The sequence below is a fragment of the Saccoglossus kowalevskii genome, chromosome 13, assembly GCF_978046115.1.
Source record: "Saccoglossus kowalevskii chromosome 13, keSacKowa6.1, whole genome shotgun sequence".
Taxonomy (NCBI): domain Eukaryota; kingdom Metazoa; phylum Hemichordata; class Enteropneusta; family Harrimaniidae; genus Saccoglossus; species Saccoglossus kowalevskii.
The window spans coordinates 13,356,087-13,382,114 of record NC_140653.1 but is presented as its reverse complement, the minus strand read 5'-3'; the positions used below and the strand labels follow the sequence as shown (position 1 = coordinate 13,382,114).

Here is a 26,028-nt window from a genome sequence, read left to right as displayed (position 1 = left end):
CTAATTGGATTTTTAATGAAAATTTAATAATCTGTGCAATATTAATTACCTAATTTGCATATTGATTAATAAATTTTTGGCTTTTCCACTGATATCTCAAGTACTCATCATCACATTTCAATGAACCTAGGACTATATATATTTATGCTTATTAATCATCTAATTAAAATAATTAATTAACACTGATATCTCAATTACTGACCATCACATTTGAACATTTATTTGGTACATAAATGCTCTAGGATAATAGACAGGTCTGATTAATTTGGGGTTGAAATTTGTTCATATTAATTCTTTAATAATAATTCATAGTTTTGTTGTTCTAATCACATTTTAATGAAACTTAGTACATAGATATTGCATTACGCAGACCTTATTAGTTTTACACTCAAATCTGTTCATATTAGTTACATAATTAGTTTTCAGCTTTTCCATCAATATCTCAAATACAAGTAATTTTGAATTAATTTTTAATGTGTCGTCAATACTCTCAGCACACGAGAGTTCTTTCTAAGCTTCTTTGATAAATGTTTGAAATAAAACCTAAAAACTGGGGAACTGTTTTAATTAACTGTTTTAGTTATTCAGCAAAGAATAGTATAATAGTGACAAAATATTGCCATGGCAATAAGATATTGACGATCTCTTACCAACAGGCACCCCATCTGAAAATGTCATGAATTCCATCAACAACTTTTTGAGATAATAATTATTTGCCTAGCAACCGCTGTAACTAGGGGAATTGTTATTCATGACTAATATCAAATAATATATGAAGTAAAAAAACAAGATGGCTTGCTATTTCGCTATTTATTTGATCACAAATTGAATTGTCCTGAACATGTGTAATTTTTTTTCTGAATTAAGTGTACGGTCGGTAATTGATAGTGAATAATAAACTAATCTAGTATCAACAAAATATCAGATACATTAAATCACAATTTAATGAGAACGAAGCATGAACATGTAACAATGTATGTTTGAGAATATACAACATGGAGTTTCAGTTGAAGTTTACTAACACACGTAGTAGTAATCTATAGTACGAACAAATATGAATCTCTGGGGGAAATCTTGCCATTCATGATTTCATTTGCAGCCAGACACACTCATGTTAACCTAAATGTACATTTGTTTATATTTATTACTTTTTATTTACTATGCTGACTATGGAAATTTAATAAAAACTTTGGAAGATACAAATAAACATAGATGTGTATTATAAAATATAAGACTGCACATGGGTATATTAGATATACTAGTATTGCCGAAAGATTCTCAGCAGCAGACCTTCTTTGATCCGATCATAAAAATTCATCGGAGATTTTTAATCAAATCACAAAGTGAACATGTGCTGAGTATCAATAAAAACGATACATTGAAGAAAAAGATATAGTAGTAAAGCCAAAAAAGGAAATAGTCGCCGGACGTCCATTTTTGATCTGATGTGAAACATGAATAATTTCAAGAAAAACAAGCCATGCATGCCACAGAAATGCTTGATATTTGATGATTCGTTGGCACATCTTGAATCAGATCGTGAAACAAATTGTTGTGCATATGTATAATATTATATACGATGAATGTGTGAAGTTGGATTGTGATTGGTCCAAGCATTTCAACAGGTCCGGACGCACGCACGGAAGCACGGACGCACAAATGTCAAAACAAAAGTCCCCGTTTTCGGACTACGTCCGAACGGGGACTAACAAACGTGTCGATATATTTTCAAAAAAAAAGATGGCTGCCAGTCGAACATTTTGGATCCGATCAAGAAACAAACCAGTATTACGTATGTACTAAATATGAATGGAAATGTTACGTATGTCCGCCAGTCGGCCATCTTTGATTGTTCGAACGGGGACAAAAAAGGTGACGGATGACAGACAAACAGTAATATTAATAAGAAGCATATATATTCAATCACAGTGGGGCTAAAAGAAGAAATCATGTCAATTGACAGACTGATTTTCAGATCACGCAACAAAACACACACGAGCACTGTTTTCTCATATATACGGTATTATGTAATCGCATAAAATGCAAAAAGGCTCACCTAACCAAACAATTATTTGTATCTATTGATGGCGAACAAATGCCGCTATTCATGGACAGACATATGACAGAAATAAATACACCTCTTCCCTTATTAGCGCCAAGGGCATATGTGTCTCCATGTCTTTCTTGTTTGCTATGGCATATGCAAAGTTCATATCCCATATGTCAATGAAAAACACTCCATCGCCGCTGAAAGTTTCTTTCATAATTCGGATCATGTCATAAACGATCCAGTAACTTTGTACATCATGTTTTGCATGGGACCCTTTTATGCCAATAATAGAATTGGGACAACGTTTTTTGAGACGTTTTACACCCTTCTCAAGATTTGCAACTCTTTCCGAGAAGCTGGTTTGAGTCCATGCTTCAAAGTGAGCCCAGAAACTGAGCACAATGACATAGTTGCATTTCGGGGCTGTCAAACCATCAATAAGATCAACAAAGAATGGAAAACGTTGAATGGGAATTGGATAACGTGTATGACGTGAGATGGCATGATGACGGAATGTAAAGTTGATATTGTTTTTCAAATCGGTGACTTGAATCGAATATGCATCCGTTCCAGATGCATTGAACAACCCGGGAATGCTGGACACTTTCCGACGCCAGTTGCTATCGGTCATATTGACCGGGTATCCAACAATATTTATCATAATTTTATACCATTGATGGGTGGTTGAGTCGCCTAGAAAGTACACGTCCTTGTCCTTCAAGCATTCTTGTACCTCGGTCACATTCGTCCACTGCTTACTTTGACAAACCAGTGAGTGCCATCGTGACCCCAACCAATAACCATCACTCAGGGTATCTGGTAACTCAGCTTTACAGTGAGGTATGGAATACAGGAGATTGTCTGGTTCTCTACGATCTATAAACGGTTAATAAACAATTATGACAATGAGTCTCTATATGTGAACAACCCCGCCCTAGGGAATTGTGCAAACGATGAGTTTTAGAAAGCCTATTATGTACTTACAAAGTGGTTGTTTGTCACCTGAGTGTTTTCAAATGATATTGTGTAAATTATTTCGAGCAACCAAAGACGTCGTATAAATGAATATGAAGGTAGTAAATTGACCTGATCACATATTACGTAAATGTACAATAGTGTGATAATGTATTTTGCATCAATGTTTTGAAAATATTGTTTTTGGAATCGATCCAATTTTATATTTAATTTAAAATATTACAAAATGCAGTGTCGCCATGGCCGTTCCTGCTTTATTATATATATATTTAGACTTACAGGATGAATGCATGGCTATGTTTGTATGATATAAGAGATATTTTTCAGTGTAACAAGTATTATTTATAATCATAATAAGAGTTAAATAAAAACACGTCTTATTTAGTCTAATATAGAACTGAAAATGGTATCTACAATGGTATATGGTATTTACGTATTTTTAATCAAATTAAGTGAGAAATGGTGCACGAATCTACGAACAGAATGAGCAGTATTACATTATATTATTATACATCTGTCACCGTAAGCGTCCTCTAATAATGAAAACAAACATGGCTGCCACCAGAGTTTGACCGGACTCCACACTAAGAATTTCGCTGATTCTGTTCTAAACATTTTAGATTTCGGCATTCCCATGGTGCATGATTGGAAGCAAAAGATGTATAATAATAAGGCTGTTACTAGGATACCTCAAAGTATGCACTCAGACATTACGCCGCGCAACCGTGATACTCCCACTGTACTGTCTTCGGGCATACTTTGAGGTATCCTTGTAATAACCTCATATTATACGAAGTTTACTCTGTGTTACAACTATAAGTAACACAATTTGAACTATTTCGGGATAATTGGATTCGCTTAAAATGTGCTACTGTAGGGTAGTATTGTTCTTAATTTCCTCATTTCTGATATCAATACAAGAAATTATCAGAAAAAAATCTAAAACGAACAAATAAAATATTTTTGTGAAAACAAACCATTACAGTAGCACATTTTAAGTGAATCCAATTATCCCGAAATAGTTCCAATCGTGTTAAGTAAAATACGACTCACCTTTTATGGTTATTTCCTTCAAGCTACTGTTTGTGATAACTTGATCTGCATTGGGACTAACGAATAAAATGAATGAATAACTTTTAAATTGCTTGCATATACACACTTTCTTTAATCGTGAATCAGTATTTCTATTTTTGGAATAATCGTCATTTACATGAACTTATTTCACTGATCTGTATTGTTTTCATTTACGCAGATAATAACATTCATCTCTATAAAGTAATATATAATAATAATTATATTACTAAAATGAATATTAATAACACCTACCTTTGAAAGAAATAATTATTTTCAGCCATGGTTCTATTCAAAGAGTTTGGAATGTTTGCCACATTTTGTATTTCAGTGAGAGTATTGCAGTGCAGAGTCTTTGGTGGATCACATACAAATGTCGTCATTCCTAATGCTTTTGGATGCGGAAATTCGCATTTATTGTCCCAAACTCCCTCTCTCATTAACACGCAATATGTATGTTCGGTTTTTTTGCGTCGTTTGAATATTCCGCGCCAGGTGCTCCGAAGTTCGGTTGGTCTGAGCACGTCTCTTTGGTATAAAACTGCTTCTCTCTGCAAGACTAACGTCACTTGAACTTGCACTTGCCCAGATAAACCAGCGTATACATGTACAGTGTATGTTCCATTATTATGGTCGGTAATCTTCCCCATAGAGGAAAACTTCTTGTCCATGTTGTTTATTGCTACACGCCATATATCACCTCCTACATTACGATCTCGTCCATTATCGTCACGTGCGTGGAGTTTAATTACAATAACGTCACCTCTATAAATAAACTCAGCATCGTTTGAGAGCGTCACAACAGTAGTTTGGGCATTGGTCCTGTGTTTCGAGCCTTTAAAAGCTGCGGATATATTCCAGATATTGTTGCCATATTGTATGACGTCATCTATAATTTCATCTTCAGAGATATGTTGGTAAAGATTGCGCACTGGTTGTATAGTATTGTAATTGGCAACATACGATGACACGTCCTGGATAGAATAAAGTACAATTACTTTAACATTCACTGGAACCCATGAAGCTGTGGAGTTTGTCTCAACATGTTCTATTCTAAAATACATACAATGATTCACCCCAAGGTATCGGCATCTTAGTCCATAAGCTGACCACATCCGAAAATTATGTCCACCTAATGTGCTTTAGTTGATTTGGTATTTTTTACCTATACGTATGGGTAAATTTAAATATTCCAGGTGAGGCCTCGCTTGTGGTTGCTACTCAAATGTCATGTATATTTAAAGTCCTAGCCTCGCCCTCATTACAAACTACAGCGATTAAGATACTGATTATATGTAATATAATAACTAATATACTAATATACTAATATGCAAATAGAAAGGAAAGATGACGTAAAATTATCATGTTTTCTGATATGTAAAGCGGAAAAGTGTATTTCACATTAAATTAACGGAAAGGAAACTAAGAACATGGTTTTAAACAAAGGTGATATTTTTCATATGTTGAGGCAACTCTTGTTGTATGTATATTTTGAACAATAAAATTGCGTATTTCTTACTTTCTTGCACGATTTTTGACGCGCATTAATGGACGGTCACTGAGTGTCCCTCAAATAATTTATTGTCTTTCTTAATATCCTGACCAACAGGATTAGTGCAGTTTGATTTAATGTCATCCATAGCATTAACATTGAAAGTGTAATATTGTTATGTAATAGTTAAGCACATATTTTATTCATTTATTTATTTTTCCAATTAAGAATTGCTCCAAAAATCACTTTCGCAAAATAGCTACATTTTATGTTATGTATTTTTTTATTATAATGGGGTATAATAAAGTAATTCTATTGCAAAAAAGGAAAAATAATTTGTCTTCTGGCATGATACTATAACGGTGCTTGAGCAGACCGACGCCGTTTTAAAACATGAATGAAAAACGTGCAAATGAAGAGGAATCTGTCAGACTGCATCCCAACTATCAACGGATCGTACAGGTGCAGCCAATGAAGTTGTTCATCGAAAAAGCTGCTCAGAAAATGTTTAAGGGCAGGGTATTTGTTTTTTGTATTTGTGAGCAGGAGGAAATTGACAGTTTTGTAAGGACAGGAGAAATGGTGTGCAATTAGAAAACCAGGGGTGAAGTATCTTCCTGGATATTTTTAGAACGCGCGTTTAAGCATCGTTCGAATCGCACGGTTTGTTGGTGCCGACTCCACCAACCCGTGCTGCGTATTTTATGTTAAACAACTTGAAATGACCAAGTTTGATTGGATGCGCCTTTTGGAAAGGCGCCCAATCAGACGCTGTGATTTATTGCGCGGTAAGCTGAAGAACAAAATGGCGACGTGTAGCACGTGTACTTCAAAATTCTTCTAGTAACCGTGCGTGTAGACTGTGTTTAGCTTGTTTACCAAACTCAATAAACCGGCGCTGCATTTTTTCATCCAGTTTTCCACATTTTTTTGCCAACATTGCAGGCTGTTTTTGGCATACTTCGTCAGCAAAGTGGCAATTATTTATGTCGACTATGTTTTAACACAGTGATCAAACTTTCAACTCTGAAAGAAAATATCAGAAACTCTACTCGATTGATCATTCAAGAGTTGAACTGTTGTCCAATTATTGTGATTTGCCACCCCCTGTCCTTTTCAGCTAGTAGTCTTAATCTTGAAAAAATGCCTGATCTGTTCAGCTTGGGTCGCCATTTTAAAAACACCCGCTCTACTATATTTTGATACAAGATAGCTGATTGGTTGTTTATTGTCGTAGTTAAGGGCGCCTATTAAATAAACACCACAGTGGTTCAATCTGCCAAGGGTTAGTTTGGAGGGGTGACCCGAAACAAACGTTCCCTTCCTGTTGAAGATGGCATTTTAGTGGTTGGTGTCGATGTCACCTGACTGAACTGAAACGCTGTATGGAGGCCTCTGATAATAGTAAATTGGGATAACATTCGGTGTGCATATCATTGTACGAGGGCTAGCGTCTATAAAAAAAACGCGGCACGTTGTTACAAGACACTGATATTCATGTGACTTTGGTATGAAACGTTGTGGTGAACCAGACTCCGTGACGGTGTCTGATCTGTGTGTTGGAAAACTGGCTTTACCCATGGTTCTGTGTGTACATGTAATCATCTTGTCAGGAATCGATCATGCTAATTGTGTGGCCTCCGGGAAGGAGGGGGGAGTGAGAGAGGTCGGACAGACAGACAGACACGCTGCTATTATCGTGCCCGTATGTGTTCAAATACGGACAAATGGAATGCATAATTGTCCAGAGATTAGTTGATAAAATTATTAATCAGTACGTACCAGGTATACAAGGATGAAACCTATATTGATCACTGCTGACGTCATTAGTGCCACTGCTATCACCTTCTTTTTCATGTTGCCCATTTTATTCACAAACAGTGACGGAAGTCTGGTGTAAAAAGGAAACAGGTTATTACAAGTTATTCAGGAAGACCTGTAGCTGAAGCCATCACACCAGATTCTTTAGTTGGGTCTCACGCTATTCATAGGTAATTATTGAAGTGATATATGTGATATTCAATTAGAGCAATCAACTAAATAACTACAACTACAAGTGGATGAAAGTCAGTTTAATTCCCATTGCATTATCGATATTTGGCACGTTTTTAAATTTGGAGGGGAGGGGTTAAGCTGTAAATCCCCTCCCACTGACGTCAAAAAAATGCCCTCCCACTGCATCTTGGTTCCCGCTGCCCTCTCCCCACCCATCACCCCCTCTCACTACCTTCCCTCCCACTAGTGCCTGCAAAAAAATGCCCTCCCACTGGGTAGTGGTCTTCAGAGCCCTCTCCCCACCTGTTCTTACACATCTTCGAAATTCATTGTACAAGAGCTGAACCTACTTAAATCCTACATGCAGTTAATTCTTCAACTTGATGTTTTATGTGTAGATTCAAACTATACTCAAGCATACCTCAGCCATGACTCAGCATATTTCATTAAACCTCAAGTAGTGTGCGGGCTTTGTTTTGTTTTTGCTAATTATTATTTTGAAATTAATTACTTTTTGTCAACATCTAATCATAATGTTGTCAAATTGGCGTGCTCACACCCACGTGTTTCCCATATAAGGGAAGACGTTGATTTATCAACAAAAGAAACTAATATCAACAAACATAAAACTCGATTGATCACTGATGGACGAATGTTATCCTGTCGGCTTCTTCGTCGCACTGAACTCTTCCCTGTTTGGTGGCGTTCATCATATCAAAGACACAACTGACCTCGCTTGACCCAATCTGGCAACCTGACGATTCATCGATATTCTACGGGTATTATCTCTATATTCTCCCTCCCGATATTGTAACCACAAGTTCTTCTTTACCCACTGATAGTTATAATTTTCTGCCCACATATGTTAACAATTCTGCCTGCCCACTTCCAAAAATGCATTACCCACACCCACTCCCCACAATATTAAGTCAAGTTTTTCTCCCTCCCACTGATTAAATTAAATTTTGCCTGCCCACAGAAAAACGTTCGCGAACACCTTTTTGCACGAACAGCTTCCTTGACTGCACCTGAGATATGCGATCCCGACGTATAGAACCACTGGAATGTATGCTAGGTTGATGCTAACCCGACACCAGAATCACTGAACCAATGGAACCAATGGAATATATGCTAGCTCGACGCATTCCCGTGTGCCCAGGCGTCGAGCTAGCATATATTTCAGTGGTCTATGCGTCGGTCTATCATATATTTCAGTGGTCCTAGCTTGACGCCCGGGCACACTGAAATATATCATCATATCATACATAGTTTTTATAGCGCCTAATATCAAATGATGCCCAAAGACGCTAACAGTTCACAGGAATGCTTGATGAAACAGATGAGTTTTTAATCTAGATTTGAATGTGTTAACATTTGGTGCTGTGCGAATGTCATTTGGTAGATGATTCCATAGTGAAGGAGATGAATGAGGGAATGATCGGTCACCATATGGTTTAAGTCTGTTTTTTGGTACTTCGAGTAATTGTTTGTTGCTAGAGCGAAGAGTTTACCAGGATTACTTTGTTGTAAGCGATCAGAAATGTATGGTGAAGTCAACTGAGGTGGAGCTTTGTAAGTAATGGGGAGTATTTTTAATTTAATTCTGTAAGTGACTGGAAGCCAGTGCAACTGTTTGAATATCGGTGTTATTTGATCAGACGTTTTTGTGCGAGTAATAAGACGAGCAGCACTATTCTGGGCTCTTTGATGGCGCCAGGCCCACTGAAATATAGGCTAGCCTGACACCAGGACCACTGAAATATAGGATAGCCTGACACCAGAACCACTGAAATATAGGATAGCCTGGAACCTGGACCACTGAAATATAGGCTAACCTGGCGCCAGGACCACTGGAATATATGCTAGCCTGACGCCAGGATCACTGAAATATAGGCTAGCCTGACGCCAGGATCACTGAAATATAGGCTAGCCTGACGCCAGAACACACAAATAATGGCTAGTCTGACGCCAGGCCCACTGAAATATAGGATAGCCTGACACCAGGACCACTGAAATATAGGATAGCCTGGAACCTGGACCACTGAAATATAGGCTAACCTGGCGCCAGGACCACTGGAATATATGCTAGCCTGACGCCAGGATCACTGAAATATAGGCTAGTCTGACGCCAGGATCACTGAAATATAGGCTATCCTGACGCCAGAACACACAAATAATGGCTAGTCTGACGCCAGGATCACTGAAATATAGGATAGCCTGACACCAGGACTACTGAAGTATAGGCTAGCCTGACACGAAGACCACTGAAATATAGGCTAGCCTGACGCCAGAACACACAAATAATGGCTAGTCTGACGCCAGGATAACTGAAATATAGGCTAGCCTGACGCCAGGATAACTGAAATATGGGCTAGCCTGATGTCAGAACACTGAAATAATGGCTAGTCTGACGCCAGACGTCAACCCAGCCAAGACCACTGAAATATAGGCTAGCCTGACACCAAGACCACTGAAATATAGGCTAACCTGGCGCCAGGACCACTGGAATATATGCTAGCCTGACGCCAGGGTCACTGAAATATATGCCAGCCAAACGCCGAGACACTGAAATATATGCTAGCCCAATGCCCGGGCATGGCTAGACTGACACCACAACCACTGAAATATAGGATAGCCTGTGGCAGCAGCACTGAAATATACTAGTTTGCTAATCCGACACCAGAATCAATGAAATATAGGCTAGCCTGACGTCAGAACACAGAAATATAGGCTAGCCTGACGCCAGGGTCATTGAAATAAGATAGTCCGACGCCGGTTCACTAAAATATAGGCTAGCCCGACGCCAAGACCACTGAAATCATGGGTGGATTTAGAGGGGGCCGAAGGGGCCGAGGCCCCCCATTTTTAACAACCAACTGGGCTTCGCGCCATCGGCGCTCGCGCACTTGGCCTTCGGCCAACCTATCGCCCCCCCCCCCCCATTCCTGAATCCTAGATCCGCCCCTGAAAATATATGCTAGCTCGACGCCATGGCACACTAGGCTGAAATATAGGCTAGCCCGACGCCAAGACCACTGAAATCATGGGTGGATTTAGAGGGGGGCGAAGGGGCCGAGGCCCCCCATTTTTAACAACCAACTGGGCTTCGCGCCATCGGCGCTCGCGCACTTGGCCTGCGGCCAACCTATCGCCCCCCCCCCCCATTCCTGAATCCTAGATCCGCCCCTGAAAATATATGCTAGCTCGACGCCATGGCACACTAGACTGAAATATGTGCTAGCCAAACGCCAAGACCACTGACCTATATGCTAGCCAAACACCAAGACCACTGAACTATATGCTAGCTCGACGTCTGGGCGCACCGAACGATATGATAGCCAAACGCCACGACACTGAACTATATGCTAACCTGACACAAGGACCACTGAAATGTATGTCAGCCTGACGCAATGACCATTGAAGGCCATTGAAATATACAAGAATAATTAATATCAATGTCTAAAACACAACCGTGATAGGAATAATAGGGGTAAGTCTGGGAGTAAGTACGATGCCGTGAGTAGAAGAAGTAAAAGTAGTGTTTACGCAACACGATGTAGGGGCTAAGATTTTAGCTAATCTCATATGTTTGCATATAAATAAGAATGTAAAAAGTAAATGGTTTACAAGTGTAGAAACCCTCATGCAAGATTTAGATGTTGTCACCATTGTAAACTCAAGTGAAAAAATAATTAAGAAAAATTTAGACTTTATTCATAAAAAAAAATAAACAAATCATTTGAGAACCAATGGATCTTAGACATGCATAATGATAATAGAAAACAAACCTTGGCTTAAAACAAACTAAGAACATACAGACTTTTCAAACAAGATTTAAAAATTAAAAATTACCTAATTAATATGCAGAACCATGGTCTTAGAAGGTTAATTGCAAAATTCAGGACAAGCAACCATGACCTTAAAATTGAGAAAGGCAGACATAATAATGTGCCGCTGGATAAAAGAACATGTGATATGTGCAGCCAAAATATAGTTGAGGATGAGCAACATTTTGTAATGAAATGTCCAGCTTACAGTCACCTTAGGGACAAATTATTCCTGACTGCACAAAATAAAGTTCCAAATTTTGATAAAGAAAATAGTCAGAATAAATTCATTTTGATTATGGCAAACCATACTCTAGCACCAGCCTTAGCTTAGCTGTATGGAACAAAACAGCAACAACTATCAGTGTATTAGGCTACATTTTGTGTTCATTCCATATTCTGTACTCACCATTGGCTGCAAATTGTCTTTATTGTTTTTTATTTTTTTTAGAAAAGTTTTTTATTTTTTGTTTTACTTTTTAGATTGTAGTTTGTTTTTGTTTTTTAATTTCTTTCTGTAAGACCCTTTTTATCCTTTCCTAAGGATTTTATGCGTCTAATAAAAAAAATATAAATATAAATATCGGATATATCCAAATGCGTTCACGCACGTGAGGATACAGCCGTTATACAAACATATTCAGTCTTTTTAACTACTGATTACTGGTACAGTAACTAGGAAGGTATACTTGTTACTTATACGTTATAAAACAATACCAAACAAATTCAGAAAGTGTAGATTGCAGAATAACAGGAGGTAGCACAGAGTCTCATCGTCAGTTCATTTTCCCTGAAAACAATATTTCTATATGTTCGCGTTGATTGTCACGTCGGAACTGGCATGCCGAAATGAATAGTTAGGAATAATAGTAAATATTCCAAATGAACATTGAATACAATGGCGTTTTGGTCACTTAGCCATAGCTATCCGTTGACGCACACTTCGTGTGTCTACACCGGGTCTTAGCATTTCTTAGCCCGTGCTCAGACTAGTAATTAATAGTCTAAATCTTCGAAATTCATTGTACAAGAGCTGAACCTACTTAAATCCTACTTGCAGTTAATTCTTCAACTTGATGTTTTATGTGTAGATTCAAACTATACTCAAGCATACCTCAACCATGACTCAGCATATTTCATTAAATCTCACGTAGTGTGCGGGCTTTGTTTTGTTTTTGCTAATTATTAATTTAATTACTTTTTGTCAACATCTAATCATAATGTTGTCAAATAGTCTAAGGCCCGTGCTAAGCGTTCAAGCACGTTTTCTTAGCACGGACTAAAGTATTTGACCTGCTAGCACGTGCTACGAACCTGTGCGTGAACGCTACAAGTAATATAAAGGTCGAACTACATGACTGACAGTTGAAATATTTTTTTGTCTAAAACAATTGACGAGGGCAGTGGAAATGTGTGATATTTGAAATACTTGGGTGATTGGAAGAACTGATAAAACGAAGACAGGGAAACTGAAGGAATACCTATAGCAGGACTGGGTGGACGTGTAAGGGTGCACTTAAAAGCTATGTTAAGCTTTGGGCAATGGCAGTTACTAATTGGCCTGTCACTCAACCACATCATGGTAACTAGTTGACCTGTCAATCAACCACATCAAGCTAACTATCCCGCAGCCACCTCCCCCACACCTAAATGGTATAGTCCGACACGCAAGTTATTGGCAATTCAATTGACCACATCCGTTTGTGAGTATAACTCGCTTGTGTGTTTCTCATATAGTTAGCAACGCATTTGATATTGGAGTCAAAGAGTTTGATTCTATTTTGGATTGACGGGTAATCCTTAAGAATTCCTATCTGATTTTGTAATGCGATACGTAAAAGGGGTGTGATTCATTGACAACGCAGAAATTGGTAGATTCAATATTTATTATATTGGACGCTGTCCGGCTAACTGCTGTCTACAGAAGACGCATATTCGTACATTTGAAGAAATTCTCAGACAAAAGTCAGTTAGCTTAATGGGTCGGCTGCATATTTTCACGTGTTATAAATATTTTGTCTATTTCTATTTTTTCCTACTATGGCAAACACGGTCGAAGCGTATTTTCTGGTTTGTATTTTTTCTTCCTTTTTATGATATGGATTTGTTATGATCTGAAATTAACATGAATTTAAATCACATGGAGGGCAGATAGCGAGGTAGATCGACCTTCTAGCTGAATTGACGATTTCCGAGAAAAAAAAGAAAGAAAGTTTATTCCATTTCCACCGTAAGCGGGCGCACGTGATGGGGTTACTGCAATCCTGCGCTCCCTGTCTACTTCGCTGGTTCATGACGTCCTTTGCGAATGGCAAGTAACACGCAGGTAACCATTCTCTACCATCGGCCCCACGGACCTCTGTAACCACAACTTGTGCGCACAGTCACTGCGCATCTTCCTCCGCGCACTGAACCCTGAACTACATTTACATAAACACAGAAATGCAAACAAGCGGAGGCACGACCGTCATTCACTGTTTTAGTTTTCGACTGCTGGATTATCATTTTATATCAAGCTCGGAAGCCGTAAAGCCGAAGCTGATAATATAACGACCATCTTAGAATCGTATTTAGATAAGATTTCCTTATTTTGTTTTTAATAGTATTTTGTTATGCAATTGGTGGAGCAATATCATGATTGCGGATAATTTGTTGGTTTTCTTAAAAATGTAATTAATAATAACTTTTGTTGCATTGTCAAAAACTAAATTTCTTTGTTGTTCGTATTTTTACATGATTTGAGACAGAAGTATGGAGTGTGTAATGTCAAGACGCTAATCCACCGGCTAGGCCCAGATAAATTTACACAAGCCATGGGTCGTGAAACGGGGTCAGCAGATGCAGTATGTCGTTTAGCTTGACAAGTTGGCGTAGGTGGCGCCCTGGACTGCTGCGATCCCCACCAACGTTGGTGGGGATCGCAGCAGTCCAGGGCGCCACCTACGCCAACTTGTCAGGCTATATGTCGTTCTATGTCAATTTTAATGAAGCACTCTTCATCCACTGTAAATCCAGTAGACACACGTATGTAGTTCCGGAAGAAGTTTTACTTAGAGGTACACAAGTACTACAAAAGTTTAGGATATTTATGAAAACCGTTGGACAATCATGTAATGGATTGAAAGGAATTAATTCATCGCCATTTCAGAAATTCAACAAATGTGACCTACCAACTAGAGTGGCATTACTCGTGTCAAGATTGTAAACTGGACTCTCAAATGATAGTAATTCTGATACAAGTACAATATTCATAACTATCAATATCTCATGTTTTATCATTTTTTTCAAACTGTAGGTTGGTAATACTTGCAATGTCACTTTTATACAAATTATTTTTTTCTCTGCATGATAATGAAATTTAAAGCTAGGGTGCTAAATTGTTTTTTTTAGAGATACGGTTACTGTACAAAGTCACCTGTGTAGCTTTATAATCCTGATGCATGTCCAGTCAGTGAGCATTTATGGTAAAACATCTATAACTAGAGGCCATGACTTTAAATTAAGAAAATTTGGTCACGTCTGGATGTCAGAAATCTTACTTTTTCAGTAATAAAGTTGTAAATATTTGGAGCACCTTACAACGAATAAGCTTTAAGTGGCCTCAAACATTGTATTATATCAGTATAAGTAAAAAACAAATCATAACACAATGAAAATTGTAAAGGCACATCGATTGATGCAAATGTGTGGTATTATTAATTTATTAATGAATGGATAATGAACCTATATATATATATATATATATATATATATATATATATATATATATATATATATATATATATATATATAACAAACATTCTTGTGATATACATGTATACATATAATTTTATAATGGGATTCTATTACATGTATACACTATAAAAATAAATGTTATTATGAAAGTCTAACAAAAGAATGATTTGAAATACTACTGTTGTCCAAATGTAGGCACTTGTTCAAGTGTAAACCTTGACCCTCCCAACCCTCAAGGTAGAAGTCTACTCAAATACCCAGAATTTATCTATTTTTTAATAAATTGTACTTCTAGGCAATATATTGACTTAAAAAAAGTTGGGGGTCACCAGGTTAATTTTCAAGAAAAAATATGTGGTTGTATTTTAGTGAATATTGGCTATTTTGGCAGTATTATAGTGCTTTTACCATAGATTCCTATGGCAGAGATATTATGCCATATCTCAAATTGTAGGCTGGTGACATAGGCTGAAAAAAATATATATTGTTAATGAGGGGTACTTTTTGTTTTCCTGAATTTTTTTAAAAACCTTGGTTTTAAAAAGTGTTGAAAAATGCAATTTTTGCTTAACATTGCGCTCTATGGAATTGTTCTAAAAATAGCGATTTTTGAAAAATATTAGGACAAGTTTTTCAAAATATGGCACTGTTCACACAAAAGAATGCTATTTTATGGGGCAATAGCTCCACGATTTTACATAATAAACCAATGACCAGTGAGCGATTTATGACCAACTTTTTCAAAAAATGCTGAGTAGGCTTCAACCTTAAATCAATACTTGTACCAACATGGTCATGTGACCTTTGTTCTGGTTGTAACCACACTTGTGTTGATATGCAAAGTGTAGTTAATACAGATGACTATACATAACATGTAAACCACTATTGAAATTCAGCCTTACACCAATGCAGACAAATATCTGTTGAAAATTAAAAAAATATTTGTTCACAGACTGAAAATTACTAGTACTACCCTTTAAATTGGTCTTATCTTACTTGACCTACTAATTGTGAACCACATTTACTGTATTAGCTCATCAATAGACAAAACACTTATTTATTTACACATATATATATGTGCTTCTAATAGAGCAAATATGGTATTGGATTTGAATTATCAGGAGTTTTTCATGGGGTAAAGTACCCAGGTAAAAGAGGTGTTACAAATTTAACACAGGTATGATTATATTGGAGGTGCACTTAAATTATGGCAGTTGACTTAAAGACAATTAGTGCAGCACATCCCTGGGGAGCACTGCTCTTTTGTGAATCCAAACACAGACAACATATATTGTTGTGCAATACATTATTATATTCTCTTGCATGCCAGGAACATTCTTAGCAATATTTTGTAGCTGTAGTAACTGTGGTAACTGGTCCAGCTGTACAGCAGTCAGAGTGCCACTCAATGCCATGAAAAGAGCCATAATAAAAAAAGACAGTTGTGTGTTCAGCTCTTTGTAAGTTTTACAACAAGTTTTTACTCTGCGAAAAAAAAAATGAACATGTTTAGTAAAAATACAATATATGAAAAATTGTACTTGTAACAGAAATACTTATTAATGAAATACAACAACCAGAAACTGTGAAAGTTATTTTGCCCACTAAAATTAGAATGACATACACGTAGCAGCTATAGTGCGCATTGTGACTGAATCTATTTCAACAATAGCAGAAGCCTAGATAAAAATAAATCTAAATTAGTATTTTATTATAATTTTAATCCTTATAATATTTACATCATCAATGTCAAATTTATATTGTCGAGCAGCACACTTAGACATGCTGCATTGACAGTGGGTACATTTTGTATAGGACAAATAAAATAGTATTGTTTATGGAAACACTGAAATTAATGTAGGTAAGTATAACTTTTATTTTGATTAAAGTGTTAATAGCTGTAACTATCTATCTTTTTTTCTCTTATTTTTGTTTTTAATAAAACATTTCCTGTGTCATTAGTCAGTGTCAATTTGTAGCGGCCATCGCCAAAATGTGGACTTTGAAAGCATAGCATATACACTATGTATATCAATGTAGTATATTATTAAAATAAATTGTAAACAAGCAGCCTATCGGCTGAGATGCACATTTCAATTAAAGAACTGAAGACATCATTAGAAAATGAACAATATGAATAGTATCAAAGCAATCGGACTTACAGTTTTTAACAAGAAGTCGAAAATATCACTTTTTACCAAAAATTACAAAAATATTCACCAAAATAAATTAATTAGAGAATTGAAGATATCATCACAAAATGAACAAATCTGAGAGAGGTCCACATGTAGTACCTATATATGTAATATCAAAGCAATCTGACTTACAGTTTTCAACAAGAAGTCGAAAATATCACTTTTTACCAAAAATGACAAAAATATTCACCAAAATTAGAGAATTGAAGATATCATCACAAAATGAACAAATCTGAGAGAGGTCCACATGTAGTACCTATATATGTAATATAAAAGCAATCGGACTTGCGGTTTTTAACAAGAAGTCGAAAATATCACTTTTCACCAAAAAATGACAAAAATATTCACCAAAATTAGAGAATTAAAGATATCATTACAAAATGAACAAATCTGAGAGAGGTCCACATGTAGTACCTATATATGTAATATCAAAGCATTTGCACTTGCGGTTTTTAACAAGAAGTCGAAAATATCAGTTTTTACCAAAAATGACAAAATTATTCACCAAAATTAGAGAATTAAAGATATGATTACAAAATAAACAAATCTGAGAGAGGTCCACATGTAGTACCTATATATGTAATATCAAAGCAATTGCACGTGCGGTTTTTAACAAGAAGTCAACAATATCAGTTTTTACCAAAAATGACAAAAATATTCACCAAAATTAGAGAATTAAAGATATCATTACAAAATGAACAAATCTGAGAGAGGTCCACATGTAGTACCTATATATATAATATCAAAGGAATTGCACTTGCGGTTTTTAACAAGAAGTCGAAAATATCAGTTTTTACCAAAAATGACAAAAATATTCACCAAAATTAGAGAATTGAAGATATCATCACGAAATGAACAAATCTGAGAGAGGTCCACATGTAGTACCTATATATGTAGTATCAAAGCATTTGCACTTGCGGTTTTTAACAAGAAGTCGAAAATATCAGTTTTTACCAAAAATGACAAAATTATTCACCAAAATTAGAGAATTAAAGATATGATTACAAAATAAACAAATCTGAGAGAGGTCCACATGTAGTACCTATATATGTAATATCAAAGCAATTGCACGTGCGGTTTTTAACAAGAAGTCGAAAATATCAGTTTTTACCAAAAATGACAAAAATATTCACCAAAATTAGAGAATTAAAGATATCATTACAAAATGAACAAATCTGAGAGAGGTCCACATGTAGTACCTATATATGTAATATCAAAGGAATTGCACTTGCGGTTTTTAACAAGAAGTCGAAAATATCAGTTTTTACCAAAAATGACAAAAATACTCACCAAAATTAGAGAATTGAAGATATCATCACGAAATGAACAAATCTGAGAGAGGTCCACATGTAGTACCTATATATGTAGTATCAAAGCAATTGGACTTGCGGTTTTTAACAAGAAGTCGAAAATATCAGTTTTTACCAAAAATGACAAAAATATTCACCAAAATTAAAGAATTAAAAATATCATTACAACATTAACAAATCTGAGAGAGGTCCACATGTAGTACCTATAGATGTAATATCAAAGCAATTGCACTTGCGGTTTTTAACAAGAAGTCGAAAATATCAGTTTTTACCAAAGATGACAAAAATATTCACCAAAATTAGAGAATTAAAGATCAACATGAAATGAACATGAAATGAACAAACCTAAGAGAGGTCTACCCAAGGTACATATACACCAAGTATCAAAGCATTTAGGCTTGTAGTTTACAAGAAGAAGTCGAAAAAGTAAAACATTGACACGGACGACGGACGACGACGACGGACAATCACTCATATGATAAGCTCCGCTCGACAAAGTCGACAGCGGAGCTAAAAAATGAGATCTAATTGTTTATATTAGCTTATTTAAAAGACATAATCTAAAATGCAAATTGCCCAATACTTCTGAGAAACAAATTATTTATTCACCCACGGTTACTAAAAACTGTGATTCACCGACCACCACTAGTAATTTGTTTTCCTTTGTATGCAAATTTTATTATATAAGGGGGCATTCCATAACCACAGAACAGTGAGCAGCAAAACAATGGTGATGATTAATATTTTACTATAGAAGAACAATCTAGCAACCTATGATAAACCTCAGACAACAAATAAATTTATTAGTTGTCTAAGGATAAACACACAAAATCTACGGCTTGTCCCCTGAATAGTCTCTGTGGTGAATAAACAATGGTAAAGTTCTTCAAATTAACACTTACCTACATGTTGGGGTTCAAGGCATCATTGCATGATTTCACAATCGGATCGGAGGCTGCCATTTCAAAATCTCCCGGGAAACTATTTACGCCTTGTAATCAATCCACAAAAATGTAGTTCTTTATCAAAATAGCCGTTTACGTCCACAAAGCACGGTAAAACATAATACTTTTACTATATTTATTTAAACCAACTACTTTATGAAGTATTTGAATCATTTTGATACATTTTCCAGTTCAATTAATGCAAGAACGTATTTATTTATCACGATTCTTGATAAAATCACCGCTTGTGGTGGCAAGGGTTACCGGAGGATGGCGCGTGACACTTGTTACGCAGGATGGCAGGTAACTAGTAATCGCCATATTGTTCCATTTGGGCCGGTTTTCCGGCCGGAAGGCACGTGACTGAGTGACGTAATTTGAAAACATTCCAAGTTCCGTTCTGTCTAAACGTGTCTGTAACACTACAATAAAGCCATGCTTTATATATTATACCAGTGTATCACTGCCATGAATGCATCATTGTGATTTGTTGGGAGACTGTTTCAATGTATGCAAGCCATGGTTAAATAGAGCATAATGCACAGTTATGGTGTTCCAAATAAGGCCCCAGAGTATGAATACAAGTGTAATGCTTAAACAATTAATGATAAGGGCATTTAAATATTAGGTAAATTTTGGGGTAATATTGATAGCATATATACATATTTTATTTAACAGTGGTTAAATAAAAAAAAAAATTGTACAACCTACAATTTTTGCATGCGACATGATTTCGTTGTCTGCAATATAAACATTAGTGGCCGAGTATCATGTACGGGAGCTACAAGAGCAAGATTTTCTTGCAGAAACCGAAGAATTCGTCCAGACGGACATAAAAAAAAACGCTTTGCCAATTTTAATGAAATTGACCTTCACAAAATTGAGCTGCTAAAAGACGAGAAAGCAACCACAAAGCAGATAGCGTGTGGAGTAAAAATGTTGAAAGGTGAGTGACAACATCGATCATACTATTGTTCGTGTTTTTGTTTACAAACAAAACATTGCGAGTTTGACCTCTTGACACAAACATCATTTCCAATAAATCGTTCATCTCATTTAGCGGCTATATTACGCCGTTTCTACGCCGTAGCTAGAAGTCGAGATGGGGAGCGGTACTCCAAATCAAGCCTATCGGGAATGCGTGCAGCCATCAATCGGTACCTCATCTCGCCACCATACCACCGAAATATCAATATAATCCACGACAGAGAGTTCAAAGCTGCCAACAATATCTTCACTGCATTAATAAAACAGCTCAAGGCAGACGGACTGGACAAAATTTGTCATAAAACGCCAATTACCACCTTTGACTTGAGAAAGTTAACGTCCAGTGGGGTGATGTCAACTAGCGACCCGCTGAGTCTGTTACGTACAATTTGGTTCGATTTGACCTTTCATTTTGGCCGCAGGGGTCGGGAGGGATTTCGAAGTTTTGGCATCCAAGAAAGCTTCAACGAAACCCGTTATGTAAAAAGGACATATTCTGAGAAAACCAAAAATCACCCTGACGACGATTTCGAAACACAGGCGGCGAAAATTGTCCCGCTGCAGCATTTCAAATGTATTTGTCCAAATTGCACCCAGGGCAAAATGCGTTGTTTAAGAGGCCCCGTATAAATGTAACACCCACTGACACAGTCTGGTATTGTAATTCACCCCTTGGTGAAAATAAATTGGGATCTATGATGAAAGAGATTTCGATAGCAGCAAATTTGTTGAGAGTTCATACAAATCATTGTGTTAGGGCACAGACCAAGCACAGACCCTGTGGTTAGGGCAACTGCGTGCACTGTGTTAGATTCCGCAGGAGTTGAAACCAAACACATTACTAATATGTATTTCACAGCACATACAGACGAAGCTAGTGTTCGGTCCTACACCAACAAACTCACCAATAATCATAGTCAAGTAATGTCCAGTATTCTGTCTCGCAGTTTGGGGTATAAAAACAAATCCTCTGATAGAAAAGTGACCGTAGCGATCGAAGCGGGTGTTTCCGACAACGTCATCCGTACCCCAGAGAACACCGGCATAGTAGCGTCTGGACCAACTCCCGCAGAATCTGACACCGCTTCTATTTCTAATACCCACAAACAAATTACACATGCGGCATCTGCTTTGTTTCATAACTGCACCTTTAGTAGACCAATTAATGTCAACATAACAAACACAAAATAGAAAATTCGACAACGATAACAAGTCTACAGCACAAGTTTTCAAAAATGGCACACAGTGCGCGCTGCCTGTAATTTCTGCTGATGATAATTTATTCACAGCTATGTAAATTTAGCGTTTAGCTTGTTCAGTTTATTAAATTTGCGTTGTAGAAATAAACTTTCTTTGCTTGTGATGATATCTAAACTTGCTCTTCTGTGCGTTTCTGTGTACTGAGCGCGAGTGTGTTGGATATGTGATTAAATACTGGTTCCAGGGCCCACATCTGATCACCGTGTCGACCATCAGAAACCCTATTACACGTCGTTCGAAAACGACTCTTTCTTATTTTGTAAAAAGTACGAAAGTGACGAAAATACTACAGAAATGAAGTTGATATAATATAATAGCAATAAACCACCGCCGGAGTCGGGTATACCACTCGATATTGCACAATTCACTCTATATATATATATGTCGTGAGTTGTGCAATATCTCGTGGTATACCCGCCTCCAGTGGTGGTTTATTGCTCAAGTAATTAATAATAAATTATTTTCTTATTTTCTAATTCATTATGTTATTTTTTTATTTTTTTTACCTGTCAAATCGGTTTGAGATTATTTCTCACAGCATAATGTTTGTAATCTTGTTTTCGTATTTTCTCAAAAATATGCATTACTTACTGTTTTATAGTAACGCAGCTGTTTTCATATCATTGTATATAAAATATTGTACCTACTCGGATAGATATCCAATAGATAGTAAATGAGTATCGCATTGCTTTAATGTAAAGGCTTTGCGTTTCCAGCAATCAAATAATCAAAACACAAAATACTGAAAAGAATATTTTAAAGACTATAAAAAACAAACCTCTTTATGATTAAACCGTGGGAAAACTTACACAAGTGACTTTATATATATAGAACAATGTCCAGTAATAAATTACTAAAATCGATTAGAATGTGTTTATTATAGTAGATGCTATGGTACAAATTAAATAGATTGTTACTACCAAAAATATAAAAAGTTATCTTACAGATGTCAACCATCGTTACATAATTAAAAATCTGAAAAAAAAAATTATCAGACGACGATGTCACAACTTACAAGACATTGTAATGTAACTGACAGTTTGGCATTGTTGAGAAGGGAGAATAAAAAAACTATTGCAAAGTAGTCAAACCATACAGCAAAGCTTTTACTTATAAAAACACAATTCTGAAAAGGCGATATTTGTGCAATAACACAGGATGAGTGGATTGAAAAAAGGGGAATATGATGTAACTGATAGTTTGTATATATTGTGTATATCGGTTTAGGAAGAGCTTATCAACGGTTTCTATCCTATAAAAGATCTTATTTATGAAATTATACATTATAATATATAATATATAACAAACATGATTGAAAACGAGATTCATTTGAATAAATTAGATAACGTACACGTATCCTGGCTCCATAAAAAATATCGTAGTATTTTTTGTATTTGTGTAGAATTGTATTCCACAATATTGTACACTTTTGTGAATAATATGCTAAACATTTACAGACATTAATTTTATGCTATATAGACATAATTTTAAGTGTCCCATGTGGTAACCAATAATCTAATAAGCAACTTAATTGGGCTGATTACTTAAAAACTACATTTCCAACATAATATTTGTTTCTGTTAGCTAATTAAATTGCATAAAATATTATAAACTATTAAAAGTTACCGATTTACACAAGCAACATACATGCACATAGTTTCAATCAATTTGAGTAAGCTGTTGACTGAACTTTATACTTTAATATATACGTTCATTAAGTTGACTAATATGCATACGATTATTTTATATGCGTCAGCTCTTATTTGATATTCATCCACACAAACAGCAGTCATGTACAAAATGTCCATTTGAGTAAACTACAATCTGATTAAAAATGTATATATACGTAAATGCTCATCCTTTTTTTAATTTTCATGTTTTATATATTGTGGATTTGTTTTGAAAACAGAAACACGAGCAGGAATATGAACACCTAAATCTTGGGCGTTGCCCACGAAGCAATATCGTCAGTCCAGCATGTAAATGTTAATATAAACTCACAAATCCAAATTTCTATATTACTGTACACCACCTTTACTTGCACGTACTACATTAATGTCCCACCAATCATATGGATAGACAAGATCAAATACCGAATAACTTATGCACGGGTAAATTAGTCCAACTACAACTGTCGAAGTAAATAAATTAGCAAGAGCGCCAACCAGTGATCACCACAGCATTTCAATAAACAAACTGCCGTCTTCAAGACGAAGACTAGAATAACAAAAAGGAATGTGAAAACACAAGAACAAAAGAAAGTGGTGAAAACCGAATATTACTCATAGAATAGAAACAGTGGGACTAAAGCGAAAGAACAATAAAGGAAAGGCCTTTCAGTCCAAAGTGCATGCGGTATTGTCATAGGGCCTCTCCTTGTTCGACCATACACAAGTTCAAAAGAGGTGAAACGCCCAAGCTGGCTTTGGGTTCTTCTCGATGCGTGAAAAATAAGGGGATAGAAACTAATCTCAATAATTGGGGTGTTCGTCACACATGCCTAAGCCTATTAAATTGTGGGTGGTAAGGAGTAGTGGTCAACCACTGTATACTCAACAGCTGGATGACTTCAGCCATAAACTGGACCCCAAGTCGGAAAGAATTTCTCACGGTGTTTCCACCCTACCGATTCTATCAACGAGGGATTCTGTCGATCAAAGGCATGTTTTATCAGGGAGACTTTACCAACCTTTGTTGTGTACGCACACACCACATGATTGGCAATAACACTACATGTCTGTTTGGCGTATGAATAACAGGGTGTAACGACTAAATATCACTTAAACATGGTTGTCTAGGTAAAATTCAACACGTATGCCCATGGCTACCTTAAGCAGCTCATCTAAAACGTTCAATTCCCAACTATACCGACTACTGTGTTTTAAGCACTTGACTACAAATTGTGTTCATAAAACAACTTTCTAAACAAAAAATAAATCAGAAGAAAATACCTTTACGGCCAGGCAGACACGAGATATTCTGGTAATGCTATTTGTATAACAATATGTATACACTTAGGGGAAAGCAGAACTGGATATTGGGGAATGGACCCCTTAGGTGACCGATTTTATTTTAGTGAGTTTAGATGACTGAATTAGTAAAATAAGATAAAATAGTTTAGCAGAAGTTTGGTGCACAACATAAATTGCCGTGGTGAATTTTGACACTTATTGTTTGGTCTTATCATTACGCACAGAAATACGTTTATATTTGCATATGAATAGAATAGAGCGCCGGAATAAAAAGTAACTAGTTTGAAATAGGTGCCCTTAGGCGCACGAATATTTTGCGTGAAGCTACGCCTAAAAATCAAGTTTTCGACCATTGGCATTGCAACAGTGGAACAGAACTATTTTTTTTCAAATGTGTACACCTTTTTGATATAATGTGCGCAGAAAAGCCTACGAGGTCAAATTTCTCAGCATTAAAAAATAGCAAAAAAAGCAAATAGTAATGTTGGGCGCACACTTAAGGGGTTAGCATACGTTTAATGTGTTTTTTTTTTTCAATATTTTTTTTTATTTTAAATTATTGATGGTTATGACAGTATCTATGGCTGTGCTTTTAGTCTAAACAAAAACTCCATTTTATAAGGCATATTTCGACGTTTTTTCTATTTCAAAACATTGCCACGTGTGATTGTTTATAAACACCACCAACATAAGCACAACACTCCCATGAAAGTAATCCTAATTGTCACTTGCTGAAAAATCCGATTTGCATATCAATACTAGAAAGTTTATGTAATTACGGTACCAATTTCGCCCAACCTTCCGCTTTTACACCCACAGCTTATTGCTTGATTTCCGACCGCGCGGTCTTGTCCGACCGGAAACCGACAGCATTTTAATCGCTTTTTTTTTCGCTCGCTCGCTCGCTCATTGAAAAACATTGACTGCTCACCAAAACACTGATCACACATGAGCAGTCGAAATGGTGGTTTTTCAAATCTAATAGTTGCATGACACTCAATCGTCAAAGCATGGATGTACTCGTACGTCCCTGGTCAAAGCAACTTAACTGGGACCTCTTGTTACGTGTTTTCGATGCTTGTTCTAAATGTAATATTTTATTTTAATGAGACAGTTGCGTGAAAAGGGCATAGGTAACTTCTTTCGACAGAGCAGAGAAACGAGGAAAATGTTAATGATTAATTCCAAAAATAACGATACCAAAACCACGTCTGT

At 36.3% G+C, this 26,028-nt stretch overlaps 1 protein-coding gene across 1 annotated transcript; it reads right to left on the bottom strand.

Annotated features, from left to right (window-relative positions):
• Positions 1 to 795: 795 nt before the first annotated feature.
• On the bottom strand, positions 796 to 24,873 carry LOC144348101 (NXPE family member 3-like). The gene is made up of 5 exons (XM_078007597.2): positions 24,793 to 24,873; positions 7,371 to 7,479; positions 4,352 to 5,070; positions 4,079 to 4,134; positions 796 to 2,926 (listed from the first exon to the last, which is right to left on the bottom strand). The coding sequence occupies exons 2-5, from the start codon at positions 7,452 to 7,454 to the stop codon at positions 2,106 to 2,108; spliced, it is 1,680 nt and encodes a 559-aa protein (XP_077863723.1). The 5' UTR covers positions 7,455 to 7,479; positions 24,793 to 24,873; the 3' UTR covers positions 796 to 2,105.
• Between the last annotated feature and the right edge of the window lie 1,155 nt (positions 24,874 to 26,028).